At 48.0% G+C, this 22,702-nt stretch overlaps 1 protein-coding gene across 1 annotated transcript in view; it reads right to left on the reverse strand.

The window, feature by feature from the left end:
• The window catches only part of FANCA (FA complementation group A), a gene marked incomplete at its 3' end in the record, with an annotated part of 48,901 nt that overhangs the window by 12,198 nt on the left and 14,001 nt on the right, over positions 1 to 22,702 (reverse strand). The window contains exons 15-30 of the mRNA XM_081119412.1: positions 20,849 to 20,959; positions 19,361 to 19,456; positions 19,222 to 19,281; positions 15,813 to 15,901; positions 15,054 to 15,114; positions 14,909 to 14,958; positions 11,943 to 12,019; positions 10,376 to 10,495; positions 9,196 to 9,332; positions 8,721 to 8,791; positions 8,296 to 8,389; positions 8,027 to 8,214; positions 4,558 to 4,654; positions 3,440 to 3,616; positions 2,144 to 2,217; positions 479 to 607 (exon numbers count right to left, since the gene is read on the reverse strand). Of these exons, the coding sequence (XP_080975538.1) occupies positions 479 to 607; positions 2,144 to 2,217; positions 3,440 to 3,616; positions 4,558 to 4,654; positions 8,027 to 8,214; positions 8,296 to 8,389; positions 8,721 to 8,791; positions 9,196 to 9,332; positions 10,376 to 10,495; positions 11,943 to 12,019; positions 14,909 to 14,958; positions 15,054 to 15,114; positions 15,813 to 15,901; positions 19,222 to 19,281; positions 19,361 to 19,456; positions 20,849 to 20,959 (1,631 nt within the window). The remainder of the gene's footprint in view (positions 1 to 478; positions 608 to 2,143; positions 2,218 to 3,439; positions 3,617 to 4,557; positions 4,655 to 8,026; positions 8,215 to 8,295; positions 8,390 to 8,720; positions 8,792 to 9,195; positions 9,333 to 10,375; positions 10,496 to 11,942; positions 12,020 to 14,908; positions 14,959 to 15,053; positions 15,115 to 15,812; positions 15,902 to 19,221; positions 19,282 to 19,360; positions 19,457 to 20,848; positions 20,960 to 22,702) is intronic.

Genomic DNA, 22,702 nt, shown 5'->3' on the forward strand with positions numbered 1-22,702 from the left:
TCTTATGGTTGATGTAACATGCTGTATCACCTAAAATGTGGAGCAAGGAATCTCACCTCACCCCTTACACAGCAATCATGAGGATGAAAAGACAAAAACAGACCCCCTTGGCAGAAGCACAACCAGCATAGCCTAGGCGACACAGGGAACCTGTTTTTTGTGGTAGTAGGGCCACATTATTGCTTCATGCATCTCAGGTGGTGAGACGTAGTACTCGCCACTTGCTAGAGCACTTGTTCCACTTTTCACACTTGCTGACCCTCAATTCTGGGTAGCAAACATAGAGTCGTTGCCAATGGCAAAGGTACACAAAGGAAACTGGTTCAGGAAGCTTACCTTTATTTCTAATAGACCCGGACTTACTATCAAAATATGTTCAGTTGTGCTTTGGTTAATACAAATTGAACTGAGCGAAATAAAAATATCCTTAGAAAAGGATATTAAAAGTAAGATGCTTTTTGGCATCAGCATTCCTGACCTTTGGCAGAAGTCCATCAGCACATTGACAAGGATGGTGCACGCTGTCTCCAGGTCTCCACTGAGGCCCCCTGCAGTGGAGGGTGCAGGGAGGAAATGCTCATAGATGGCCCACTGGTGGAAGTCCCGCCTGCACAATAAATGCCAAATCTGTGCTTTAACAGCTATAAACAAAAGCTCACATAGTAAGAATTGAGACCCCAGTGAGGGGCACAGCATCGCAGGGGTGGGATCCGGGGCCTGGAGTTGAAGGAAGGCCCTTGACCACTGATGAACCCCTCAAGGGCCACCCACACCTGCTGAGCTGGGTACAGAGGCTAAGGACTCCTCCCAGGGTGCCTGTGAGCTGCCCCAGGTCCACAGCACAGGTGTGCAGACATGGACAGCTGCCCACAGTAAAGTCTGAGGACACTGCAAACACAGCAGAGCCAGCGGCACTGCCATCTGTGAAGGCGCCAAACAGAAGCACGAGCAGGCAAGGAGCCTTGGTGATCATCTTGTGCTTTCCCCATCTGAAAACTGTGCAGACCCATCTGAGGAAGGAAATCCCAGGACAGGTGCAAACAGTGTCCACATGCAGTGGGCTCAGGGTGAGTTGAGTGGTCACAGACCCTCATGCCAGAAAACTAACCCTTTTCTTCCTGCTAGAAAGAGGAGTTCAGGAAGGGCAGAGATGCCAGGGCACGTGAGCATGTGTGCAAAGCCCTCCCAAAGCTGGCCTGACGCAAGGAAACAAAAATCCATTTTGTTGAAAAAAGTAGTTGCTCTTTTCATTGTCACAGCCTTTTTCTTTTCTCATTGTCCAGAATCTGACACCACAAGACAAGGGTGGAGACAGACAGCACCCCATGTGACTAGGAAGGGTCTCTGACTTAACAAAGCACAATGGGGCTCCAGGACCCTGTTGCCCTCAGCTGCTCCCTTGGGCTCCCGTGCCCTCCCTGACCTCTGTGCCCCCAAACCCACGGGCCCTATCAGCACCCCACTTGCATGGCCAGAACAGCACTCCAGACCTCCAGGTGGTCTCAATAATTCAGACCTTGATTGATCCACTCCTGGAGCCACCCCCTTACAGCCGGTGCTCCACGGGCCACATGCCCAGCCCTCTGACTCCTCAGTGGGCTGCATGTGCTCTTCTCACATGGAAGGTGGACGTAGGATCAGCAGACACCAGCTGAGAACATGCTTGGTCAGCCCCCACCAGGGCTCCTCACCACATGCAACTGCTCTGTCCCCACCTTGGGAAACTTGTGTTTGCTGCTCCCGCTGCGCCTTTTCTGGGCACTAGCTCTCATAGCCCTGCCTGGTGCCTTTAGAGAACACGTCCCTACGTCTAATCTACTCTGTCTACATGCTTGTCCCCAGGCCCACACAGGTGTCAGCTCTGTGCAGTTCCTGGGCCAGACTGACCCATTAGGAGTGTCAGGAGTCAAGGTGCCACATAGGCACGCGTGTCACATTGATAAGGCATCCCCAGCTGCTAGAACATTCTAAAAGTGTCTAGCAAACAGCTCAATGTTTCTTGAATAAAGGAGTGAATGAAATTGTGCTCATAGGTATGTTAAACTGAACACTAAGTTAAGGATATAACGATAAAACTCAAGACTTTAAGACAATGTAGAAAACCATATAACATTTTGAGGAGCGGAACCCTTTAAACACTTACCTTTCTATGTCTGAAAGAGAATCCACTTCAGGGTGAATTTCCAGTTCCAGCTGTACCCAGTCTCTGTAAGTTAACTGAGAGAAGGACCAGCTGGGTGCCATGGCGAGGATGAAACCCAGGAACCACAGGTCCAGTTTACCCAACAGTCCCATAGGCCAGAACCCTCATGTGATCAGAGTAACCTCTACTCATACCATCTCCCACTGTGGGACCGAGGTGTTGGCCCCAAGCCCTGATGAAGAACTGATCTATTGCTTACTTTAACTGTGAATGTGAACCTGACTAAAAAGGGTAAACCTGAACTTTTTAAAAATTGAATTCTCCAGCACCCTGCAGGTTTGAACAATGACCCGTGGAATCTGCAAACCTCTCAGATTACTGCTCAGCAGCCCAGGGAAAGAAGTTACTCTCTAGTTCCGGGAGCTGGGCAAGTAACAAAAGAATAAACTTGATATAGTAACATTCAGAAAATATTCACGGTAGCATATTTCTTGTTTTCAAATTCTTGGAACAAGTTCACACATCAACCCGGACTATTTTCAGAATTTCACACTGGGTGTAAAACAGCACATCACATAAACGAGTACCACACACTCCAACAGTGAGGGCCACAGCTGGGCAATGCAGCAATGCGGTGTTCAGGAATATTGTAGAACCTGGGGCAGGGCTGCGATGACCCAGGGCCTGGACAGCGACCCTGAAGTGCAGGTGAGGCACCTACTAAGCTGCTGGGGGGCACAGCTATTCCCAGAGTCATTGCTCCTTACATTACACAGACCATCAGGTCTCCTCTTGTATAAATGATATAGCTAACAATAAAAGAATTGAAAAAATAAATATAGCAACTGGGAATTCTTTCTTTAAAGACCAAAACAAACAAGTAAACAACCCAGAATAAATGCAAGTTATGAAAAGGAAGCAGAGATGAGGAGCGGGCACACTGGCCAAGTGGGAAAGGCTCCCAGGGACTGTGCTCCGAGAAGCCTGGCCCCAAACTGGAGCCTGGCAGATGTTTAAAATACATTTTCATCCACTCTTAAAATTCTCTGCAAAATGTTCCTGTTGGGGAAACTGGGCAAAGAGTAGAAGGCATCTGTCAGTCTGGTTTCTTACACCTGTGTGGGAATCTACCATCATCCCAATAACAATTTCAACCAAAGCCACGCCTGTGCTGCTCGGACGTCGCCATGTCAGGCCCACCTGCCCACCCAACACATCCTCAGGCCCCAGATCTGTACCTTCAAACCCGGGAGTTAGGATGAAGTGGGAAACAAGGGGAGGGACAGTGGGACCTACATGAAATTCCATCTTCTTCAACAGTTCCTGGAAGGCCCTCTGTCTCCATAGACAGAGGGAGGCTCGCTGCCAGTCTGCAGGCAGCAGACACAAGGGTCTCCAGGGAAGGCTGGCTGTGTCCTCCACAGAGAGAGCGTCTCGGGCTTCTGAGAACAATCTGAGCACAATGAACTGAAACTGAAAAGAGACAGCAATGTGTCTGTGAGGTTCAGAAAATGCTCATGTAACCTGGCCACATACAGCAGGGCAGTGAAGACCCTGCGTCACCTGCAATGGCCTCACTCTCCCCTTGTGGAGCACGCTGGGCACCCAGTGACCAGTTACAGATGGCATCTCTGTGAGCAGCCCTGTACATAAACCTTTGTACACACAGGATGGTTTCTCTGGGCTGATGCCTAGAAGCTAAATGGCTGGGTCTGACCTGCCCTCCACAGGGTGGTGTCATCTTCCCAGGCCCTGGCCAGCACTGGTGTCTTCAGGAAGTGTGCATTGGATAAGCAAATTCTATTAGGAATGTGTTAATTTGTAGCCCTTTGCACCTTAGGAAGTCAGCTGTTTCCTGTGTTTCTTGTGTAGGCTGGACCATATGGGGGAATCAGTGTGACTGGGGACTTCCTTGTTGGGGTGACTCCTCCTGCTCTTCATTCCATATTTTAAACTTTGGCAGCTGGGACTAAGCTCCTCAACATCAATGACAGGGCCTCCCAGCTGCTCCCAACACCTGTAAGGCCTAAGAGGCTGGGCTTTTAGAGCTTCTCAATTGATCCTAATGTGGAGCCTGGACTGAGAATCAGGTTTAAACCTCACAAGGGAGGTTCCTTAAATCTCTGCAAAAGGAGCAGCAACCTCACCTGCATGGCTGACACTTAAGTCTTCTAACATGCTTTAAATTTCTCATCTCCTAACAAGTCTAACAAGCACTCACAAGATGACTGAACTTTTTAAGGAAATGCAATTCTTTGGGAAGATTCTTACACCCCTCCTTTTAACTTAGAACAGGAGGGAAAGGCAGCGTCCAGCCCAAGCAGACAGCCTGATAAACAAGGGAGCATGGGCAGTGGACTCTTGGATAAAAACCAGACTCAGGAGAACGGAAAAAAGGAATCTAAAAGACCCACCTTTTTTATAAGGCCTGGAGATAAACAGCTGTACCAAGCATCACATGACTGGGAAGAAAACTTACACAAAGAGTAAGAAATTGCTGCGGTACAAAATCTGAAAATAGAAAACGGAAATTGTAACAGAAATGTGATCCATGAAAATAAGGGATGAGCCCAGCCAGCATGGCTCAGCGGTTGAGCATCAACCTAGGATCCAGGAAATCGTGGTTCAATTCCCAGTCAAGGCACATACCGAGGTTTCAGGTTCCATCCCCAGCGGGGGGCGTGCAGGAGGCAGCTGATCAATGACTCTCTCATCATTGATGTCTCTCTCTCTCTCTCCTTTCCTCTCTCTGAAATCAATAAAAATATATTTAAAAATTTTTTAAAAAAAGAAAAACAGGGATGAGAGAGAGGTGTCAGTCTCACAAAGTGAACCAAGTGCCTTCGAAGCCAGAGGTCCTGAGCGTCAGTCCTCAATCGGCTTTAGCTCCTGAGCACTGGGGAAGTGGCCCCTGTCATACCTGTCAGGTCTGAGCTCTGTCCATGCTGCCGGCAGAGACTCAGAAGAAGATTGACCCCGGGCCCAGAAAAGTCAGGAAGGTGGTGAGGAAGAAAGTGGGACACTGGGGCACCTAGAGGACTGACTCCCAATGGGGACTGTTCAGTATTGTCAAAAGCTCACAAGGGGGGAGGAAAACAAGATGGCAGCGTAGGTAACAGCTGTACCCACCGCCTCCCAACACCACATCAAAATTACAGCTAAAATACAGAACTACCATCACTCAGAACCTCCAGAAATCTGGCTGAAGAGAAGCCCTACAACCAGGGAACTGAAGAAGCATTGAGAGCGGTAGGAGGGGCGGAGATGAGGGGGATCGGGGCTGAATCACAGAGACGCGGCTGCTGGCCCACACCTGGTGCTGTGGTTGAAACCCGGGAGGGAATCTCAGAGATGGGGTTTCCTGGAGGAGTGAGGGGTTACAGCCCCATATCAGGCCCCCCAGCCCAGGGCTCCAGGGCCGGGAAGAGATGTCCCCACAACTCCAGGCTGTGAAACCAGAGGGGACTGTCACTGAGGGTCACGGAGGCTGCGGGAGCCCCAGGCTTTACTCTTAAAGGGCCAGCTCTCGGACTCACTCAGACGCTCCTTCTGAGCCTAAGCGCCCAGCAGCAGCTTGAAAGGAACCTGGGACACCTGGGGAGGAACTAACCTGCCTGAAATCGGGGCAAAAAGTGGAGGGGCAGCTTTCACCCAGGCAGAAGAGGCCATTGCTCCTTTGGTGAACCCTCCCCCGCACAAAGCCAGCAGGCAGGCGCCATATTTGAATCACCAGGCCCTGAATCACACCTTTAGACCGCCCCGTGATTCCCGGAGGCCCCGCCCCTACCTAACCACAAGCTCATCGAGGCCATTTCCAGGGGTTTTTCTGTGCAAGTGGCCTCTCAAGCCTCATGCTTAGGACTTTCCTAAAATCTCTCAAACAAGCAACAGCGTGCCCCATACAGCTTGATAAGTGGCCCCAGGCCTGGCACTAGCGGCAGCCTGCATTGGCTCATAGCTTGGCCTCTCCTGGACACCTCCGACCCCAGCACAAGTAGCAGCCAACTACGGTTTGCTGTGTAGTCAAAGCACTGGCATAGGCTGACTTTGTACCTCCCGGTAGGCCCCAGACACAGTGCACCTGGTGATCAGACTCTACCACGCTGGACTACAACCCTACCACATCCACGAGTGACACACTCAAGGGGCGCACTTGGTGAACACCAAAGCTCCACTGAAGTAAAACCTGCTCCATAGGGGTGTCTCCAGCACAGCAGCTCTCTGGCTGTAGTTGCAGCTGGTCCTCACAGCTCATTGGCCTGGGGGTCAATTCCTCCCAGCAACCAAGGCTCAACTACAACAGGACAGTGCACACAGCCCACACAGGGGAGCACCTAGAAGGCCCAGCTCAGGTGACTGGGGAGGCTGAGCCGCTGGCTCCTACAGGACACCTACTACACAAAGCGACTCTACCAATTCCAGGAGACATAGCAGCTCTACCTACTACATAGAAACAAACACCTGAAAGCAGCCAAAATGTGGAGGCAAAGAAAGATGTCACAAAGGAAAGAACAGAAGAAATCTCTAGAAGAGGAACTAAATGAAATAGATCCAAGCAAGCTAACAGATAGAGAGTTCAGAATTTTGTTTATAAGGATGTTTAAACAGACTGTTAGGGAAATAACTGAGAAAATTGATAACATAATAAAGTACCAATTTGAAATGAAGGCTACAGGAACTGAAATGAAGAATAATTTACAGGAAATCAACAGCAGAGTAGAGGACGCTGAGAATCAAATCAGCAATTTGGAACATGAGGAAACAAAAAACACCCAACTAGAAGAGCAAAAAGAAAAAAGAATCCAGAAATATGAAGATAGTATAAGGAGCCTCTGGGACAACTTCAAGAGGCCCAACATTCGTATTATTGGGGTGCCAGGAGAAGAAAGAGACCAAGGAATTGAAAACCTATTTGAAAAAATAATTATAGAAAACTTCCCCTACCTGGGGAAAGAAATAGACTTACAAGTCCAGGAAGCACAGAGGGTCCCAAAGAAGAGGAACCCAAAGAGGCCCACACCAAAACACATCATAATTAAAATGCCAAAGGTTAAAGACAAAGACAGAATCTTAAAAGCAGCAAGAGAAAAGCAGTTAGTTACATACAAGGGAGCACCCATATGACTGTCAGCTTATTTCCCAACAGAAACTTTGCAGGCCAGAAGGGAGTGGCAAGAAATATTCAAAGTGATGAAAAACATGGAACTACATGGATGACTCTACCCAGCAAAGCTATCATTTAGAATTGAAGGTCAAATAAAGAGCTTCTCAGACAAGGAAAAGCTAAGGGCGTTCATCACCACCAAACCAGCACTACAGGAAATGTTGAAGTGTCTTCTTTAACAAGAAGCTAATGAACAAAAGAATCTGATGAACTAAATACATCCAGAGACACTGATGCATGTTAACAGACGATCATATTTCAGAAGAAAGAGGGAAGGGGGTTGGAGAGTGGGAAGAGATTAACCAAAGAAGTTATATGCAGCCCGGCCGGGCGTGGCTCAGCGGTTGAGCGTCGACCTAGGATCCAGCAATCGGGGTTCGATCCCCAGTCAGGCACATGCCTGGGTTGCGGGCTCGATCAATGACTTTCTCATCATTGACATTTCTATCTCTCTCTTTCCCTCTCCTTTCCTCTCTCTGAAATCAATAAAGATATATTTAAAAAAAAAAAAAAAGTTATATGTATATATGCATAACCCATGGATACAGACAATGATGGAGTGAAGGCCTGGGGAAGGGGTGGGAGCGAGGTGGAGGGGGTCAACTGGGGGGGAAAAAATGAGACACCAAAACGTTAACCAGTAATTATCTGAGGGGTACATCTGTTACTTTTATCAACAGAGGACACAAGTGACTAAAAAATCAGGGGGAGGAGCTCACTTGAGGCAGAAGAGCAAGGACTCCTTGGACGTGCACGCCAGGAGGCTGTTGAAGAATTCGGGGATGGAGAGGCCCCTGGCAGGGGGAGGAGGGCCCACATGAACCTCCAGGAGCACAGGCGTGGACTCGCAGAGGTGGATGACCAGGGCAGCCAACCCTAGCACATGTGAGGCACTCAGGCTCGGGCCCTAAAATGAAACAGAAAATGGGTTCTGCAGGAGGGAGTGTGCAAAGCCCACTTCCCAATTGGAGGGAGGCAGCAGCCCTACCTGATGGATAAGCTGGCAGAGCCTGGAGAGCACAGCAGGGAGGAGCGTGCATCCACATGTGGCCGTCACAAAGCGGGTGGCCCAAGAGCCCTGCCTGCAGAGACAATGCCAGTCCCAGTCCTGCACAGCCCTCCCAGAGTCTGGGGTACGAGCACTCGAGCACAGGAGGCCTCAGCAAGAACCAGGTGGTTCCCCAAACAGCGGCATCTCCTGTGGCAATGCTCAACTCCTGCCACATCCCCACTGGATAAAAGTCAGCATGGCCCCTCCACCAGCAGTCCAACAGGAGGCCAGAGGACTAGGAACTGATGGGCACTGTCATCATGGAACACGGAGAGAGGCTCTGCTCCACAAGGGGAGCTCACTTAGAGCAGCAGGCCACCCCCAGGACAGCTCAAGCTACCCAGAAAAACTGCCCAGATTACCTGTCTGGTGGGGCAAAGCTGGAGGCTGCCATTAGGTTCTGACAGAAGGATGTCAGCAGTAGATCCACGACCTGAGAGAAAAGACGACCCAGAGGGGAACATCTGTGAGCCAGATCTTGTATTGTTTACACAATTTGACAGGCTTGCATTCGGAAACTCCAAAGCAAACTGGTAAAAGAATCCCCACTCCCAAATCCTGGGAACATGACAGGCCACGTGTTGTCACACAGTCTCCTGTTATGAAATTTTACAGCAGAAAGCAGGGCTGGAGAACAAATGTTTTAGGCTTTGGGGACACAAACTGCCTCTGCTGCATGTGCTTTGCACACACAGGTGGGGCTGGCTGACCCTGGTATGGAGCGCCCTGACTGTCTTGGCTCCATGTATATACTTTATGTAGTAGAACAAGAGTAAAGAAAAGGGCTTTCAGTTCTTTAGCACAACCCAGCAGAGCTCTCTAGCATCACACACGCACCTGCTGCTCCCGCTGCTCCAGCTTGGGAGCAAGAACACTGAGCTGGATCTTTGAGACCTCAGAGCTGCTATCGTCCTCGCTGAGGCCCAGGGCAGAGCTCAGCCTTTCAGAAACCAACGCAATCTGAGCAGACAAAACTGCAAATGGAAGAGCTTAGTCAGGTGAGCAGTGGTATGAGGAGGAGGTGCACAGAGGAGCTGATAGGGGGTGTAGAAACTACCCAACACCATCCTGACTACACCCCAGGGCCAACTCACTGCAGGTTGCAATGACTAGACTGTGGAGAGGATGGCACAGCAGTCACTGTTCACACCTGTACTTCACATGAGGTCTGATGCATTGTCACCCTCACAAACCTCACCGCTTATTCGAATTCATCTGAATCACATGCCAACTCTCCCCACACTGTAACATCTGCTGGAGGCTCCCATCCCAGCTGCTACCATTCTGCTGCCTTTGGAAACAAAGCTGACCTGACCTTTCAGCCACTTTGCTGCAGCTCTGGGGCCCCGGCCCTGGGATCCGACACCACGTTCTGCAGAGGCACAGCTCTGAAAGGCCATGCTACCAGCCCATCATGCACTCAGCACTCAGCAGGATCACAGCTAAGGCCCTGGAGGCACTCAGCAAGCAGCAGAACTAAGGTGGTTTTGTTAGTATTTCCTCCAAGAGGCTCTCTCGGGATAGTCTTTCCCAGCTGGAATAAAATGAATGCATAACAGTCCGGGCCAGGTGGTTCGGCTGGTTGTAGCATCATCCTGTGCACCAAAAGACTGCAGGTTCGATTCCAGGTCGGGGCGCATATGGGAAACAACTGATCAATGTTTCTCTCTCTCCCCCTTCCTCTCTCTAAAAATCAATGAACATATCCTCAGTAAGGATAAAAAAATGAATTCATAATAAATCTGTTACAGTTACTAGGTAAAAATATGGCCTATTATTTTGGATTCTACATTTCCCATAACAAGAGTCTGAAAGTGCTGGAAGTTAGTATTTTGTTTCATGGACTGCTGTGCACCACTGCGGGGTCTGAACAGTCAGGGCTCCTACTCCAGGGAAACAACTCACAGAGCAGCAGGAATAAATACCAGCCACTACCACCTTGAGGGAGTAGACCAGCCACTGAGCCCCATCCATGGTCGCACACTGCTACTGACCCCTGCCCACTGCTCATCCTCACCATCGTACTGGGCAGGGTCTGTCATGGCGGCCCTGAGCTCTAGAAGTGCAGCTGTCAACAGTCCCAGGGAGCCTTCTGCACAGCTGGGTTCCACCTCCACCTTCAGTCCCAGGGCTGCATCTGAGAGACCGGGAAGGGTGATTTTAACAAACCAGAAAGAAAACACACCCACAGCAGAATGTGGACCTGCTCATTCCCATGGGTTCTCTGTCCACAAGAGGGAACATGAAACCATCCTGAGGCATGATGTTATCATATCAGAAATCAAGACATTTATAAACAAGTTTAAGAACAAGCATGGTCTACCCACCCCATTGCCATAAGTGCGAAAAGCATGTGCCTGAAGAAAAAAGATGAGGAGCAAAACGAGGGAGGTTGGGCAGGAGACAGAATCATGAATGGCTTACTCCCTGTTTCTCAAACTTCTAAGTAACATCATTATACTGTTGTTTACCATAGGATGTTAAAAAAAATAAAGAAAAAAAACAGAATCAGTTTTTTAAATGCAAAGCAAGTTCAATTCTGGTGTCACTGGAGAAGACACTTGTGTGTGCAGCAAGCCTTACACTGGTCTCCACAGTGACACCAGGAACCAAAACCTAAGGCTTCTGTTGATGAGCCCCATCACATAAAGTTCTGCAGCAGAAGAGTTTTAAAAGCTCTGAAAAGTAGGACCTGGGACTGAGTGAGGAGGACCAAGGCTACACACAGCACCCTCAGCAAAGCTGCCATCTCAACACTGGACCTAACACTTGTGAGATCTGGGACCTTCATTCTTTGCCAGCTCAGGGGTTTTGGGTCTCCATCTGTTATGAGTTATCCAGGCTAGTGAAAGGGGGGTTCTGGCACACAGAAGCCCTGTGAGCCTACGCGGCCCTGCAGACATCAGAGGGTTAAAACCAGCAAATACAAGCTGCTTCAGTAGCGCACCTCCTGCCCCTTGTCCAGTGAGTGCTGAGCACCCAGCCTAATGGCACTGCTGATAGCCGCCTTGTCAGTGGCCAGGTAGGGTTGGCAGAAACATACCAACGAGTCTGCCCAGCTGCTCCAAGCACAGCTGTCTCACCTCTACATCCTTTCAGAAGTGACCCAGGTCCATGTCGTTCCCTAGAAGCAGAAAGACCCCCCCAAACCCACCACAAAAGAATGCAACTGTATAAATGGTCAGAAAGCTGTCGCAGACCAGCCCTGGTGACAGGCTTCAGAAACAACATGCCTGGCCTGGAGCCCAGCTGCTGAGTCTGAGAGGTTACCTGGATTTAAAGCTTAGACTCAGGACAGGCAAGCAGAAACTACATCACCCCCCAGTGGGGCACTCAAACAGCAGAATGACTTTTGTATGGCACACACTGCTTTAGGAACATGCTCCTTCAGGTAACGTTAGCACCTCCAGGCTCAGAGCCTGTGAGATGATGGCATCACATCCAGCCCTCCTGGTACACAACTGAGGCCAGTGTTGGGCAGGCTCTGAACCCAGAACCCTGGCCAGACCCAGCATAACCTAACCAGACAGCACTGACTAAGGCATCACGGACACATCTCATGACTGAGAACCCGTTACCCTTACTTGCTGGTCTCTTCTCTTCAGCAGCAGAGCAGGCTTGGTGGTAAGTGGAATACAGAGACGGGGGTATTTTATCTGCTCTAGATCAGAACAAAGCATTAAAAATCAGATCAATATAACTCAAGCTAATTCTCAAGCTTACAATTCCAAAAACTATCACAAAACAAAAAAATATGTGGCACAGTAAATGTAATTACTCAGCACTGCACATTATGACCCCATTTTAGAAACGCCACTGTACATGTAAACGGTCCTCACTGGTCTACAATGTCATGTGTCCACATTTCCCAGCAGTGGTTTCACTGGACACAGAGATTACAAATGGTTTTTACTTCTCTCATTCAAGTTTCAATAATTTTCAATTTTTAAAAGGAAAGTTACACAACTTTTAATAAATAATACTAACAAAAACACCCAAATGTGATTACAAATACAAAGAATTATAGAGTAAGTCCTGTGATAAGGACATGGGGCATTTACAAAGTACTGACCCCCTGTTGACACTGTCTCAGGGCACAGTGACAAGTCCAAGGACAAGAGCCATGGAGTCACCCTCAGAGGAGGAGTCACAAGTGGCAACCCAGGTATGGGATGCATGGACAGTGCCATGGCCTGCAGGATAAGAAGCCTTCACATGAGCTGTGAGGCAGGAGGGCACCTGGCCCGCCGGTGCTGCAAATCTTGACAATACAGACAGAAGGAAGGCACAGCTGAGCTCCAGAGTGAGGTCCCGTCAGGAGACTGGAAGTGAGGCAGGGAACACAGCCTGGAGAGTAGGAATCCAGAGGGACCACTAACCAACTGGTCACTGGCTTAAAAATAGAGACCAGCTCTGGCTGGTATAGAGCGTTGGCCCACAGACCAAAGGGTTGCAGGTTCAATTCCCAGTCACAGGCACATACCTGGGTTGCAGGCTCCATCCCCAGCCCAGGTCAGGGTGAGTGCAGGAGGCAACCAATTGATCTGTCTCCCTCACATCAATGTTTCTCTCTCTTTCCCCCTTCCCCCACTCCCTTTCCACTCTCTCTAGAAATTAATGGAAAAAATAACCTTGGGTGAGGATTAACGACAAAAAAAAAAGAGAGAGAGAGAGAAACAGATGCAAATAAAGTGGAGAAATACACAGAAAACCTCAGGCACCACTATCATTAACACTCTGATGTATTAAAATACAGCAGAAGAGAAACAAACATCAGAAGACAACCCAAGAAGTCTAATATCTGAAAAAACAGGAGCTCCAAGAAGAAAAAAACATAGAGGGGAGGAAGCCTGCAATGAAATAAGATGGAATAATTAGTGTTTGGATTTGCTTCAAAATAACCCAGAATGGTGAGTAGGTGGGTGAATTGAGGACTACAGATAAAACAAGACTGGCCATTTGTTGACAATTATTAAAGCTGGGTAAGAGCCCGGCTGGGTGTGGCTCAGCAGTTGACCATCAACCTATGATCCAGGAGGTTGCAGTTGGATTCCTGGTCAGGGCACATGCCCAAGTTGTGGGCACAACCCCCAGTGTAGGACGTGCAGGAGGCAGCTGATCAATGACTCTCATCATTGATGCTTTTCTCTCTCCCTCTCCCTTCCTCTCTCTGAAATCAATAAACATATATTAAAAAAAAAAAGCTGGGTGATAGATACTATTCTCTGTACCTTTCTACCTTAAATTTTTCATAACAAAGGTTTTAAAAAAGACTAAATTTCTTAGCACTGAATGACACGAATTTCCAGATTAAAAGGCCCACCATCTGCCCAGCCAAGAAATGAAATCAGACCCACAGCAATGCACATTGCCATAAAATTTCAGAACACAGTGAAAAAACAAGACACTACAGGCCTCCAGAAAGAAAAAGACAGGGCAAAGAACCAGAAATCATAAGTTTATAACATCTCAACAACAACAATGGAAGCTCAAAGTCAATGGAGTAATATTTTCCAAAACTTTAGGGAAAACAACTTCCAACCTAGATTTCTATACTCAACCAAACTACCTGTTAAATTTGAGGGCTCAATAAGGTTTCAAAAATTTTTTGCCTCCCATCCATTCTTTCTTAAGAAAAAACCACATCAACAGGATGTGTTCCACCAAAACAAAGGAGCAAACCACTAGGATGATCCCAGACACAAAAAAGAGAAAAATCGGCAAAAGCCAGAGCAACACTACCTGACTTTGAATGAGAGGAATCTAGACAACTGGCAGAGTTTTCAGATGCATCATGATATGTACAAGGAAAACTAAGATAAAACAAAGATAATTATGAACTCCAATGAGAACAAAAGAAAAACCACCAGATCCCTAATGTCAACTCTGAACAGTGTTCATATAGAGAGCCTTCAAAAATAAATACTGAGCTTTAAAAACTACTATACAAAGGACAGCTACTTGTGTTGATGGAGGGTGAAGACCTGGCTTTCTTCCACAGTGGAAAATCAATTGATATTTCCTAAAAATATACAAAATGATAAGCAGCAAAATAAAAATGCTATTTAGAGATATGGAGAGAAATGAAATCAGCGAAGAGTTGAAAATAGTTGCCTCCAGAGAGAAAGAAGTGGCAGGGAAGGGTGCGTGGTGGCTGTTCTCCTTAAATTTCATAGAACTATGATTCTTTTTTCTACATCCATATTTAACTTTAACTTTTTTTTTAATCCTCACCTGGCGATATTGTTTCCATTACTTTTCAGAGTGGAAGGGGGAGAGAGATAGAGAGAAACATCAATGTGAGAGAGACACATCAACTGGTTGCCTCCCACACGCACCCTGACCAGGGCTGGGAATCAAGCTTGCAACTGAAGTAAGTGCCCTTGACCGGAATTGAACACAAGACCCTTTATTCCATGGACCGACACTCTAACTTCTGAGCCAAACTGGCTAGGGCAACAAAACATTTTTTAAGACTGGAAATAAAGACTAGAGCCAGAATTCTCTGCATTGTCAAAAGCCCTACTAGAAACAGACTGTCCTTGCACACCTCTTCAGGGACTCTATAAAGGCTGCTCGGGAATCAGGGGCACTCGGGATCTGTGAGAGGAAACACGAGACTCCGGTGAGATGCAGACAGGAACATCTTTGCTCTCTGCTGCCTCGGTCCCAAGTTCGTGAAGATGAGTACTGACCACTCGAGGCGTGAGCAGGGCAGGCAGAAAGTGAGAGACATAGTAGGGCCTCCTGAAAATGCTGCAAAACACAAGAGCAGGCTCATACAAGAGAAGCGTCAGGGCACCTCCGTGAATACAACAAAATGTCAGTTTCCACTCAGAGAGAGGCACCAGGTGGGTCGTCTCATTTCATAGCTGTGATGTTAGATCACATTTTTTAAGTACCAGTTCATGCAAAGGGTAGTCTGTGCTGGTGGCAACCTGTGTCCTAGGGAATTTGGACAATACTCTGGCCCCTGATATGACCATGGATTTGAGTCAATCCAAGGCCACATGGGTCACTTCAGGTCAATGTGGGCATTCTCCTTGGAGCGCATCTAGAAATCCCAGAGTTGGACATTTCTCAGAAACAATACCTTAATAAAGCTACCTCATACTGGTATCAACCAGAATTTAACAAGTTTTGGGATTATATCAAATTCAACATAATTTTGGTATTTGGCTCCCTATACTGGCTTCACAGTGGTCACCAATGAAGCATTAATAAAAATCATTATCCCTCTGAACAATGTGGGCTCTGCTTAGCTCCACCTGTTGGCTGTTTTGGGGGTGCCCCTTGCTTTTCTAAAGAAAATGCATGGCACACCAAGGGCTCCACACCAGCCAGCCGCAGGACCGTTGCTGGGACACTTACACTGACTCCTGGGTCTCCCTACAAACACGACTGCCCTGGCTCTGAGAACAGATGAGGGGACAACTCCAATAGCATGACCTTACCTGGCCTCCATGACAGCAACGGGAATTTTCCCTGTGTGTTCAAACACCTGGATAGCTTTCTCCACATCCTGGAATGCCTGGCTATGAGGCTGAATCCATTGAGGGAGGAAGGGAAAAGAACAGAAGACTTAGGAGAAGGCTTGTCATTTTGAGGTAAAAGGCACTGAGCTCGATGCATGGCACACTGGGAATTCAGAACCACAGAAAGGCATCAACAGCTTTCTTTCTGCCCTCAGCAAGTGAGACCAATGAACAGCCTGGCAACAGCTCAAACCCTGTTGGAAGCCACTGCCACCCTCCTGCCTCCCTGCATCTTTTCTACCTCTCCTCTCTGCTGTCCCTCTAGGGCTCCAATTAAAGATTTTCAGGTAAGAAGCAGTACAGACTAAATTTGATATTTTTTTAAAAGTACAGTAATAAACCTTAAATGGAAAAATGCACTAAGTGTCTTATAATACTCACTTTAACAGCATTTGTAACAACCTTCCAGCAACTCACAACTTTTAAGTAAAAGGGTTTTAAAAAAGATACCTATACCACATGACATTTGGTTTACATTAAACATAGTTAAACCCCTTTTTCTCTAATTCTTTTTTAAAATTTATTTATTTTAATTTTTAAATTTATCTTTATTGTTGAGAGTATTACAGGTATCCCATTTTCCCCCCCAATTGATCCCCTCCACTTCCCTCCCACCCCCTTCCCAAGCCTTCACCCCGTTATTAACTGTGTCCATGGGTTATACATATAACTTCTTTGGTTAATCTCTTCCCACTCTCCAACCCCCTTCCCTCTTCCCTCTGAAATATGATCGTTTGTTGCATGCGTCAATGTCTCTGGATCTATTTAGTTCGTCAGACTCTTTTGTTCATTAGCTTCTTAAAGAAGACCCTTCAACATTTCCTATACTGCTGGTTTGGTGGTGATGAACTCCTTCAGCTTTTTCTTATCTGTGAAGCTCTTTATCTGACCTTCGGCTCTAAATGATAGTTTTGCTGGGTAGAGTCATCCATGTAGTTCCATGTTTTTCATCACTTTGAATATTTCTTGCCACTCCCTTCTGGCCTGCAAAGTTTCTGTTGGGAAATAAGCTGACAGTCATATGGGTGCTCCCTTGTATGTAACTAACTGCTTTTCTCTTGCTGCTTTTAAGATTCTGTCTTTGTCTTTAACCTTTGGCATTTTAATTATGATGTGTCTTGCTGTGGGCCTCTTTGGGTTCCTCTTCTTTGGGACCCTCTGTGCTTCCTGGACTTGTAAGTCTATTTCTTTCCCCAGGTAGGGGAAGTTTTCTATAATTATTTTTTCAAATAGGTTTTCAATTCCTTGGTCTCTTTCTTCTCCTGGCACCCCAATAATACGAATGTTGGGCCTCTTGAAGTTGTCCCAGAGGCTCCTTATACTATCTTCATATTTCTGGATTCTTTTTTCTTTTTGCTCTTCTAGTTGGGTGTTTTTTGTTTCCTCATGTTCCAAATTGCTGATTTGATTCTCAGCGTCCTCTACTCTGCTGTTGATTTCCTGTAAATTATTCTTCATTTCAGTTCCTGTAGCCTTCATTTCAAATTGGTACTTTATTATGTTATCAATTTTCTCAGTTATTTCCCTAACAGTCTGTTTAAACATCCTTATAAACAAAATTCTGAACTCTCTATCTGTTAGCTTGCTTGGATCTATTTCATTTAGTTCCTCTTCTAGAGATTTCTTCTGTTCTTTCCTTTGTGACATCTTTCTTTGCCTCCACATTTTGGCTGCTTTCAGGTGTTTGTTTCTATGTAGTAGGTAGAGCTGCTATGTCTCCTGGAATTGGTAGAGTCGCTTTGTGTAGTAGGTGTCCTGTAGGAGCCAGCGGCTCAGCCTCCCCAGTCACCTGAGCTGGGCCTTCTAGGTGCTCCCCTGTGTGGGCTGTGTGCACTGTCCTGTTGTAGTTGAGCCTTGGTTGCTGGGAGGAATTGACCCCCAGGCCAATGAGCTGTGAGGACCAGCTGCAACTACAGCCAGAGAGCTGCTGTGCTGGAGACACCCCTATGGAGCAGGTTTTACTTCAGTGGAGCTTTGGTGTTCACCAAGTGCGCCCCTTGAGTGTGTCACTCGTGGATGTGGTAGGGTTGTAGTCCAGCGTGGTAGAGTCTGATCACCAGGTGCACTGTGTCTGGGGCCTACCGGGAGGTACAAAGTCAGCCTATGCCAGTGCTTTGACTACACAGCAAACCGTAGTTGGCTGCTACTTGTGCTGGGGTCGGAGGTGTCCAGGAGAGGCCAAGCTATGAGCCAATGCAGGCTGCCGCTAGTGCCAGGCCTGGGGCCACTTATCAAGCTGTATGGGGCACGCTGTTGCTTGTTTGAGAGATTTTAGGAAAGTCCTAAGCATGAGGCTTGAGAGGCCACTTGCATAGAAAAGCCCCTGGAAATGGCCTGGATGAGCCAAAGGTGTGATTCAGGGGCTGGTGATTCAAATACGGCGCCTGCCTGCCGGCTGTGTGCACGGAGGACTCGCCAAAGGAGCAACGGCCTCTGCCAGCTCCTCTGCCGGGGAGAAAGCGGCCCCTCCACCTCTCTCCCCAACTTCAGGCAGGTTAGTTCCTCCCCAAGTGTCCCAGGCCCTTTCAGGCGGCTGCCCTGTGCTGGGCTCAGAGGGAGCGCGTCTAAGTCTATGCACGGGCCCTTTAAGAGGAGCTGCTGGGGCTCCCGCAGCCTCCACAACCCTCTGGGACAGTCCCCGCTGGTTTCACAGCTCAGAGTTGTGGGTTCGTCTGTTTCCAGCCTGGAGCCCTGGGCTGGGGGCCTGCTGTGGGGCTGGGACCCCTCCATCCTTCGGGAAAACTCCGCCGCTGAGATTCCCTTCCGGGTTTCAACTGTGGCACCGGGTGTGGGCTCCCAGCACGTCTCCGTGATTCAGCCCCGATCCGCCCGCGTCTGCGCCCCTCCTATCAGTCTCAGTGCTTCTTCAGGTCCCTGGTTGTGGGGCTTCTGTTCAGCCAGATTTCAGGAGGCTCTGAGTGATGGTGGTTCTGTATTTTAGTTGTAATTTTGATGTGGTTGCGGGAGGCAGCGGGTTCAGCTGTTACCTACGCCGCCATCTTGTTTTCCTCCCCCTTTTTCTCTAATTCTTAAAAAAAAGTGAACCTCCCCAAAGTTTTACAGACCACCTCGTCCACTCAAACCCACGTGGACGAAGATCTCCTAAAAGACAACCCTTCCCATACATAGTGACTGTACTGCTGCTGATCTGAACAGTGTGATATTACTGAACAAGCACGTTGGGGTAACTATCTTGTTCCACCTGCACTAGACATACCAGGCCCCAGACAGAAAAAGGCTCTAAAGCTCAACTCAGAGTCACAGGAAACGAGGCTGTGTTTGGTGAGCACAGGAACACTCCTGAGGCAGCAGCACCATGGTGAGTTACCTCTATGACATCCTCAACTGTAGACAAATCCTCATAGAGCCCCATGTTTTCCACAGAAACCTGCAGAGAAGATGTGAGGGAGAACATGATGACCAGATAGGTGTGGGTGGCTGAAGGTTGAGGGGAGGCCATGACTCACCTTCAGGTCAGCCAGCCGTGTCTTAGCCAGCGAGACGTAGTCTGTGAGGAGGGAGCGGTACTTGCTGGGGACCAGGGGTGGGTGGAGAATATGCACCTACAGCAGACGACATAGCAGGACATCAGTCTATCAGCTGTTCCAGACTTTCAGGGAGACATGCATATTAATGGCAGGCAAGTCAGAGACTACGAGGGCAAAAGCTGGAGGTGAGATGGATGGAATCCTGGTGAAGGTTTCCACATGCATCTGTGGGTGCCCCTTCAGAAGTGGGCAGGCAAGGTCCTACGAGAAGACCCTAGCCACTCCTCTCCATACCTCTCTCCTCAGATGGAGGGCACCACCGCTGCCCCTGGTATTCAAGCCTCTAATCACCAGGCACCTTTCCATCTTAAAGGCTGCCAGCTAAGCCTTCACATGGGGTCCCCGAGGAGGCAGTGCCCAGAGAGGTGAGGGGTCAAGCATTTAGGGAGGTGGAAGAGGCCCAAGAGCTGTGAGCAGCACTCTGGGCTCCACCCGTAATGGGTACACAGCTTGATTTGTTCTTCTACCTATTATTTCACTTGGATTTTTTTGAAATGTAATGCAAATTTCTTAATTAAAAAAAGGTGAGAGCCGGCCGGGCGTGGCTCAGCAGTTGAACATTGACCTAGGATCCAGCAGATCGGGGTTCGATTCCTGGTCAGGGCACATGACTGGGTTTCAGGCAGCTGATCAATGACTCTCATCATTGATGTTTCTCTCTCTCTCCCCCTCCTTTCCTCTCTCTGAAATCAATAAAGATATGTTTAAAAAAACACACAAAAAGGTGAGAATCAGGTGCCCTACCCCACAAAAGAAAAACTGCATACAGTTATCTAAAGAAGGCTTAAAGAAATAAACATATTTTAATTGTGAGATTAATACAGACTTGTTATAAAAAATAGAGTTTCCCACACCCAGAAGTAATAACCACTGGTAGTTTGGGGTATATCCTTCCAGGTTCTTCTCCTTCACTATAAAAATATATCATTCTTGAATATCAAAAGTGGGGCCCAGCCGGATGTGGCTCAGCAGTTGAGCATCGACCTAGGATCCAGGAGATTGGGGTTCGATTCCCGGTCAGGGCACATGCCCGGATTGTGGGCTGCAGCCGATCAATGACTCTCTCATCATTGAGGTTTCTATCTCTCTCTCCCTCTCCCTTCCTCTCTCTCTAAAAAATCAATAAACATATATTAAAAAAAAAAAAAGTGGGATTATACAACACTCATGTTCTCTTCCTGCATCAGCTCTCAGAGGTGCTTCATGGAAGGGCTAGGATAGCTCCCTAAACAGCCACTACCCAGGGACAGACAAGAGGCTGGTTTTTTACTATCACCAAAGCTTTCACCGAGGGCACGCCTACACCCCTGGTTGTTTGGTTTAGGGCGTTTAACCAGCACCTGCTCAGGAAGACGATTCTTGGACTGAGGAGGGTGTGAGCAAAGGTACCGGCAGCTAGCTTCTCACCTGCAGGTACCGGGGAGCCTCAAAGGGCACGAGGTCGGACAGGAACTTGAAGAGGAAGACTAGCGCCTTCTTGCTACTGCAGTGGTGACCCCTTGCACTCCCAAAGGAGGCCTAGAGGGAGACGGGCATGAGGCATGGGCAGCAGGCGCCCTGCTGTCCACACACGGACCTGTCAACACAGAGCCTCAAAAACAGGAAACTGCTACAGGAAAAAGAGAAACCATAAAGCCATTTGGTTCATACAATTTCCAAATATCACAGTGAAGCCTTGACTAAAACAGTGGGCTGAAAGAGTAACTATGGTGTCTTGTGAACATCAGAGGCACAATTACTGCCTAACAAGGATTCTTCTCGGCAAATACACTCCTTCCACGCAATGAAGCCACTTCTCAACAGTTATGAACTCTACTTCCAAACTCGTCTGCATGGACAGATCACCATAGGGGAGGCAGCGGTCCCTCAGGTCACTGAGAGCCCTGATCACAGCACAACAAGTGGGCCTACCAGGAACTGAGCGCGCCTGGGATGACTGGGGTGAGGGAGATTCTTAACAGGCATTGGCCCTGAACACGTTGCAAATGAGGAAAGAGAACCAGACACCTTGCCCCAAACAACCCAGATCCTGCAGCCAGGCCTGCACCACAGCCCAGCCCTGTCACAGCCCCTCAAACACTGTGAGTTGCTATTTAGTCATCAGAAGACCCCTGCTGCAGCTCTTCTCTAAAAAATGTGATTCTTTTGAACATTTTGATGGGGTGGACAGATGGAGAAGCCATTAGATAAAAAGGAGATGCCCCGCCCAGCCGGAGTGGCTCAGCAGTTGAGCATGGACCTATGATCCAGGAGATCGCGGTTCGATTCCCAGTCAGGGCACGTGCTGGGTTGTAGGCTCAATTCCCAGAAGGGGGCATGAAGGGGACATGCAAGAGGCAGCCGATCAATGATTCTTTCACCACTGATGTTTCTATCTCTCTCTCTCCCTCTCCCTTCTTCTCTCTGAAATCAATGAAGACATAGTTAAAAAAAAAAGGGGACACACCCACATAGCCATTCTGCTCCCACCTTATACCCTCCCGGCGAAGTTTAAGGGGGAAGTCATTCCCCTCCATTAAATCTTCCACACAGAAGGGTTCCTGAGTCTTGGCAACACCCCCTCAATTGAGATGGAGCCTCGATAATACACAGAAGACAGGAATAGAAATGAACGCCATAGCAGATCCACAGTTCACTGAAAGACTTTATGCAAAGTAATACACACACTCCCAGACTGGGGTAATAGCAGTATTTAGAGTCACTCCAGGAAAAAGGGAGTTCTCATCATTAAAAAAATTACATCCAGGTACATACTGTGATGAGCTAAGAGGCTCAAATGTGCAATCACATTGGCCTATTTATGTTGACATTCTTGAAAATAAAGATTAAACTGGGTCTTCAAATGCAAACATACGCATAAACACCTGTCAAAACACATCCAACCATCAACTGAAATTGGGTACATTTTACTTTATATAAACTATACCTCAATAAAGTAGAATTTAAAAGGTAAAAGGAAAAACAAAACCAAAAAAATACCCTTGACACAGCACTGCAGTATTCCTCTCCTGCTTTGTACTGGCTTGAGAACTGACTAAGCGTTAAGGCCTGGGGACACCTGGCTGTGACCAAATCACCTGGGCAGAGCTCTCGGCAGATGAAGACGTGCAAACACAGAAAAGTGCTGGGGGTTCTGGAGAAACTCCTTCTGCACCCTGAGGACACTGCCATCAACCGCATGCACATCCCTGGGAGCCCCTGGGCCAACTTCCCAGAGCTGGGTGAACAAGTTGATAAGGAACTTCAACAAATAAAACAATG

This window comes from Miniopterus schreibersii, assembly GCF_964146895.1.
Source record: "Miniopterus schreibersii genome assembly, chromosome: 18".
Lineage (NCBI taxonomy): Eukaryota > Metazoa > Chordata > Mammalia > Chiroptera > Miniopteridae > Miniopterus > Miniopterus schreibersii.